This window comes from Octopus bimaculoides, chromosome 20 (assembly GCF_046866305.1).
Source record: "Octopus bimaculoides isolate indiv1 chromosome 20, ASM4686630v1, whole genome shotgun sequence".
Taxonomy (NCBI): domain Eukaryota; kingdom Metazoa; phylum Mollusca; class Cephalopoda; order Octopoda; family Octopodidae; genus Octopus; species Octopus bimaculoides.
The window spans coordinates 33,710,322-33,717,821 of record NC_142947.1 but is presented as its reverse complement, the minus strand read 5'-3'; the positions used below and the strand labels follow the sequence as shown (position 1 = coordinate 33,717,821).

Sequence of the window (7,500 nt, the reverse complement as noted above, 5' to 3'; positions counted from 1 at the left end):
GACATATATGTTTATATGAAACTGTATATGGACATCCCACTTTTTATCACGCATGTCATTTTATCAAGGCATTGTTTGTTTCATGTGTGCCTTCCTTCATCCGATGTGTGGCGACTAGAGTGATAAAGGAATGTCGTTATAACATGATGCAGAAAAAATACCACAAGGTACTCCATTCAGCAACGTAGCTAGTTTTTGCCGACGTATACCTCTATATCTAATCCTATATACGCTAGAACGTAACTTTGATAAATCAGGAAATTTTGTTATATGGGATTTGACATACAGGTGTGTGTGTGTGTGTGTGTGTGTGTGTGTGTGCGTGCGTGTGCGTGTGTGTGTATGTGTATATGTATGTATGTATGAATGTATGTATGTATGTATGTATGTATGTATGTATGAGTATATATATGATCGGGTGTGTGTGTGTCAGGGATGAACTAGAATGTGAGTGATCAACTTCGCGTTGTGCAATTCGTAATTTCTTTTAAATGGCTGTTCCCTCTTAACTGTATACCAATAGTTTTATGTAATTAATACACAGTTATTTAATCGTAGTTTAAAGAAAACCTAGTATAAAATCGGCCATTTTGTCCGAATGACTGTAAATGAGATTTCAAACGAGATTTCGTACAACAGGTGGCATAAAGACAAAATAAATAATTAGATCACTCAAAGTATGAAATCTTTCAGGGAAAATAGTATTGGTTACTTCTCCTGTGGTATATGCGAACGGCGGATTATGGTAGAAGTATAATGGAAGTTCGGTGAAATTAACATAAATTTTATATTTACGGATATAATATGAAATATTATTTCATATAATGCAATTTTGAAATTGTTAATTGATACACCTCTCGAAGATTTGTGCTGGAATACGACGACGACAAGGACGATTGTGGTGGCGGCAGCGGCGAGGTGATGAGAACAGCAAAGTAAGAAGTGAAGCAGAAACGATGGGTTTGTAAGGAGTATCAATAAAGAGTTGTAATAACACTAGTGCTTTGCGGGGCTGTAGATGACGTGAGCCTGTTCTTTCACTTCTGACTTACAACTACAATAATCATGAAAAAATATGAAGTCATCCGTAGACTCTGTGGTACAAATTAAATGGAAAAATATATTAAGTAACTGGAGGAAAAGTAAGCGCTGACATTCTGGCATACAGCAACGATTGCATGTGATACTCAAAGTTCTGTATTTGATTTCATAAAAGAGGCAAAGGCATATCAGAAGCACCTCAATTTCAGCAGTGCATATAGAGGAAAATAGGTTATAGTACATTAAAACATATAATATTGGCCCAATTTTGCATATGGGAACCGGGGTGACAGTTTGAGATATTTGTTGGGGAAAAAAATTAGAATTATATGCCATCATATACGGTGTGTGTCTCAATGCATTTAAAAATCATGGTATTACCTGCAGTAACCACTTCACCGCTAAGTGGTCTCGGCAATTGAAGGTTAAGGTCTTTTTTTAGTAAAGACGATGAATCTTGGGGAAAAGTTATCGTCCGTTGGTGGCTGTCAATTCATTTCGCTCAAGCGTTACTTTTGATCTTGAGAAAGACCATCCACACTCATACGAATCAATTCTTCGATACAAAGTTTCAGATACAAAACAGCCTTCTTCACAAAACTCATCGTTTCCCACAAAGTCCTTTGCGAGACATTGGTGTAGCCGATTTAATTAACATAGTGTTCATTAGAACTTATTTCATTGGCCCTAGATGGATTAAACATAAAAACTATCTGACCAGAATGTAAATTTGGGATCAGCGGATGTATAACCAAAGCATTTTGTCCGATATTGCTGACTCTCCTGTTTTGCCATTTTATTAATGATTTGTAACACTGGCGTATGGTCATATATTTGAAGGAGGAAGGTAGCTGATAATATCGATATTACTTCTTCAATAGTGATTTATTTTATAGAGACACGAAAGGATCTTAGATGGTTTTAATCTCGGTGGGATTTAAACCCAAAACGATAAAAGCCGAAACAATTTTGATCAACGAACTATCGATACTGTCAACAGTCCTAGGAATAATCCTTTCTCTTGTAGGCACAAGGCATGAAGTTTTTGTTGTGGGTACTAGCCGATTACATTGACCCCGAAAGGATGTTGATCACGGTAGAAATTGAACTCAGAACGTAAGGATAGACGAAATACCACGGAGCATTTTGTAAGGAGTGCTAACGATTCTCCTAGCTCGCTGACTTGCAACAACAATAGTTGCTAACATTAATAGTCGTTGCTAACATAGGCACAAAGCCAAAACTTTGTGTGGAGGGAAAGCCGACTATATTGAACCAGTATATGAGAAGTTTCTTTTTTAACTTTATCAATCATGGAAAGAAGAAAAGCTGGATTTGAACTCAGAAAATGAAAAGGTGTAATAAGTGTCACAAGGAATTGTGACAGATGCTCTAGCGATAATTCTCGTCCACGGTCAATAATTATGAAAATAATGATTGTTTCAAATATAGGCCCGAAATTTGGGGTACGGTGTTAAGCTGGTACCATTGACCCCACTACTTGATTGGAACTTTGGATGAAAAATGAAGCGGAGTTTGAAATTTGGTCGTAAGAAATCGGAAAAATGCTACAGTGGATTTTGTCCGGCGCTTTGAACGACACTGCCAGTTCACATCAATGATGAAAATAATAATGATAATGGTAATCTTTGGCTACCACCACGTACGCTGTCTCTCCTCCTGCTTCTCCTCTTGCTGCTGCTGCTGCTGCTGCTGCTGCACCTCCTCCTCCTCCTCCTCCTCCTCCACGACGACGATGATGATCGTCATCATCGTCATTGTCATCGTTGTCATCGTCATGATCTTCATCATCATCATTGTCATTGTTGACATATTTCCTTCATCATCTTCTTCCCCCTCTTTTCAGATTAACCAATTAAAACACTGCAATTATTGTCCGACTAAATTACCACAAATCATTGCGCATACTTGTTTTTAGAATATAATTTTGAAATATTAAAAAAAGAATTTATAGCCTTGTAGCACCGTACGAATTATAAGCACCGACATCCGCTTAGAACTGGCTGCGACTGTTTTACGTAACTTTAGGCAAACATCTGCTCGTCCGCCGCTCCGCCGCTGTCTTCGTCCATTTCGGTTTAACTGGAAACTCATAAAAATTTCATTATGTTTTTTGAGGAAGACATTTTTGAAAGTTTAGACGATGAACTTGCCTCGGCTGGCATTATCACCAGGGGTTATAACGGTATGTAAACGTTTACAATTCTTGTTGTTGCTATTGGCATTGTTGTTGTGTTGGTGGCGGTCGTCGTCGACGTCGTCATCGCCGCCCTCGACGAATTCGTTGTTGTTGCTTCAGATAATGCATGCTTTGTTTAACTGTAGGTCAACCTAGCTCGAGTAGATCGATCATCAAAGACATGCCAGCCGTGGCCATACTGTTTTTTTTATGCCATCTTCAAAGTTAAATTATACACAGATATCTCAAAAACTAAATAGGCATCAAAAAAATTGTTTTGACGATATATTTCTAGAACCAAAATACTCAAGTGAGCTACAACGCTCATCTGTATGGATGTGGGTGATAGTATCATTGTTGGGGCTCTTGATATTATGGCTGCTTCTGCAGGTGATGTTCTCATCACCGATTTCGCGCAGCTGTTGATGTTGCAGTTCTGGGAAGGATAATTTAGTAGACATGCCTTGTGCAGTTCTTAATGATTTAATCCGTTTGAACATCGTACTAAGGAATAGTGTCCGCACAAATAAAACGGCATATTGAGGGTGTATATTTGCTTTTGAAAAGTCCGTGTATAATATTATTGTCTTTTATTCTTTTACCTGTTTCAGTCATTTGACTGTAGCCATGCTGGAGCCTTAAAGGGTTTTAAGCGAAGAGATCGACCGCAAGACTTATTCTTCGTAAGTCTGGTACTTATTCTATCGGGCTCTTTTGCCGAAAGCTAAGTTATGTGGATATAAACACACCAGCATCGGTTGTCAAACGCTGGCGGACCCCCACCCATATATATATATATATATATATATATATATATATATACGACGGGTTTCTTTCAGTTTCCGTCTACCAAATTCACGCTCAAGGCTTTGATCGGCCCGAGACTATAGTAAAAGACAACTGCCCAAATGCCCAAAGTGCCACGCAGTGGGACTGAATTCGGATCCTTGTGGTTCGGAAGCAAGCTTCTTACCACACACCCACATCTGTATTCATTCCATATTTAATAAAGCAGCGTTTTCTACCACTTTATGTATGTAACAATGTCGACGCAGTTTTATTTGCTCACCATAGCGTTGTTATTATTGCTATTTCACATTTCTTTATTCCGTTCACATGTGATCATGGACTTTTGTGCATAGAATATTAAGCCATTCCCTGTTCGTGTTTTAAGAAGCTCTCTCTATTGCATTATTCAGTTATTTTACTTCTATATCACAATGTTTCAAGCAAGCTACAACGCTCAACACTATTGATGTGGTTGATAGTATCATTGTCGGTGCTCTTAATATTGTGGACGCTTCTGCAAGTGATATTGCTATCACTGATTTCACTGTAGCTGTTGACATTGCTTTTCATGGAAGGATACTCTTTTATTTTATTTTGGCAGTTATTGCTGTTGTCACCGTTTCTTTTACTGGTTTAGTGATTGATTTCAGTGATTAACTATACTACGAAACCCCAAAGGGTTCATTCGTTGATATTGATCATATCATTTATTCACCTGACATTTAGTTTACCAACACTGGTTTGTCAAACTGATAAGTTGCGGAAGATAAAGCGACACAACGCTAACCTACGTACATGAACACAAACACGCATACACACACGCACGCGCGCACACACACACACTCACACCTACGCACGCGCACACACACAATGGTCATAACTACAGAAGTTTAAAATAAAGAGCACATTTGCTCATAAGGTTATACAGGTAAATATGTTATTGATTACTGGGCCAGGAGCTGCATTTACTATTTCCAGTTGCAAATTCCGTTCGAAATTACTGTGGACATTTTGGATTCTCGCCAGGCCAAAACAACAGTTTTTGGGATCGGAATTTTTGAATACGAGTTTCAGCTCTCCCAGGAAGTTGTCCCCTACTCCATTAGGAGGACGTGCAAAGGAAATATGAACTTGGAAGATAACACTGTTTTAATATCTTGTAAGGTAAGAAGAGGCCTGGACTGTCTGGCTTTGGACTGGATATTATCTCGTTTGTTACCTGTTTTTCCTTCAAATATACGGCACATCAATGAGTAATTGCAGGCACTCTAAGAGATATAAAAGTACGCATTCTCGTTTACACACCTTTGTACACACCTATATAAATGCATTTACTCTCTAGTACAAAGAAACTAACCATTGCAAGAATTAATATGGAGATAAAGGGAAGAAAGTAAGAGAGAGAGAGAGAGAGAGGGGGGGGAGAGAAAGAGAGAGAGAAAAAAGAGAAAGATGGAATGAGAGATGGAGAGAGAGAACGAGACAGTGATAGAATGAAAAAGGGAGACAGAAAGAGAAAGAGCGAGTTAAGAGGGAGTGAGAAGGAGAAATTTAGGAAAAATGCAGAAAATTCCGTAAGGTCATTTTAGGGGTCAAAAGTTTACTGGGCAAAAATGAAACCCTTCCCTAGATTAAAATGAAGATCTGGTAGAATGTGTCCAGTATCTATACTCATATGCTAATGATTTTTCTTCTGAATTGTATGCTTTAGAAATAAGGTATTATCTTGATTTACGTCAGTTCTTTACAATTGGATTATTTTCTGTAATGCTGAGCTTGCATCTCTTTGTAGAATTTCTTTGGGAGTGCATTTCTTGGTGATATTCCAGCTGATATCGACCGTTGCACGATTTTCATTCAGCTGCCAAATAGAGCTTGGAATCTTTGCATTATTCCGGCTTTCGATTTTTCTGGATCAGACGATACTGTTGTGAAATCAGTGTTTAAAGTATTCTTTGGTCAGCCCCATATATTTCATATTTTCATTTGTGGTGTTCTGGTTAGTATTCGTAGATTTAATTCCTGTATCATAACGAGGGCCTCGGTGTTGCATAGTGAATTCAGCGGTATATCAGTTCTTGTTCCTGTGTAGGAAAGATTAGGTTCCTGGCACCTGGATAGTTGATACGCGCTCACCATCCTCTAATACCCAGGCAATGCAGCTGGTGGAGTTAGGTACCTTGAAATCTATAGAAACTTTGTGAGGGATAGGGGATGAGCGGCATTTCCCCCCCGAATAACATGCAACACAGAATTAATGGGCAACTTTGCAAAATCTCTGGCCATTAATCCAAATCAGTGCTTGACTATTACAGAATTATGTTTTTTATGTAAGACAACTACTGTCATAAAACAACAACTGTCTATCGAGAAGTTGGCATACACCGCCTTCCTATGGAAAGAAAGGGCTGGAAGTTTTTTTCTCCTTGCTGACAACAGAGGAAGATGTAGTGCAGTGTACGGAATTGCAAAGATTTAGAATAACCTCTACAGTTAAACCTCTCCTTGAAATATGACTTAAAAATAAGTTGAATGTGAAGTGGGTTGCGCTGCTCCCTGTAGTTTTTGCGTAAATATAGTGAAGAATATCGACCATTACCAGCGTGAATGGTTCTGCTCTGAACGTGCACCGGCAGGTCAGAGTTTGGGGATAGTGTTGTTACTTTTTTTTTAGAAGAGAGAGAGAGAGAGAGAGAGAGAGAGAGAGAGAGAGAGAGAGAGAGAGAGAGAGAGAGAGAGAGAGAGAGAGAGAGAGAGAGAGAGCAGTTAGTGATTTATCAGGTGTCCTGATTAATCCCAAGTGGCGGGCCTTCTTTTACATCTTTCCTGTTGTTTATTTGTTTATCCCTTACATTATTACCTATCCTTTGTACTATATTCAACTTCACATTTTTGTAATACAATCTCGAAATGTTTTGTAGTTTGTCCTTGTAAGTGTCTCCAACTCAAATCCCTTGCGGCAACAAAAGATGCTGCTACCGTTATTATTTTTTATTTTTTGTTAAGACGGCGACCAAGCAGAATCATTAACGAATCGGAAAAAAAATGCTAAGCGGCGTTTCAACCGTCTATTTAAGCTGGGAATTCAAATCTCTCCCTTAAAGCTTGTGTTCCCCAATTTCAGATTCGATAGTATAACGTAATGGCGCTGATGTAATTGACTTGGCTCCGCTCCTCAAAATTGCTAGCCTTGTGTTGACATTACAAAGAATTATTAGCATTGGATGATCAAATTTGTATAGCACTGTAAAACATATCTTGGATACATATATTGGTTTACGATTTAATTTCAAAGAGCTTGAGTCAATTTTTCCTTTTCATGCTTCCATAACTGATAAAAACACTTGACTCACACACAAATGATAGTCTAAAAACAAGTGCATGAGACCACTCGAACAAATCGAAACTTAATAGAGTTATAAATATTGTATAAATATACAGTAAAATTGAAGTTAAAACGTCGGACATTT

The 7,500-nt window shown here is 38.3% G+C and overlaps 1 protein-coding gene across 1 annotated transcript in view; it reads left to right on the top strand.

The window, feature by feature from the left end:
- The first annotated feature begins 3,030 nt into the window (after positions 1-3,030).
- The window catches only part of LOC106877695 (uncharacterized), an 11,339-nt gene continuing 6,869 nt past the window's right edge, over positions 3,031-7,500 (top strand). Inside the window, exon 1 of the mRNA XM_089337850.1 lies at positions 3,031-3,247. Within this exon, the coding sequence (XP_089193976.1) occupies positions 3,169-3,247 (79 nt within the window). The 5' untranslated portion in view covers positions 3,031-3,168. The remainder of the gene's footprint in view (positions 3,248-7,500) is intronic.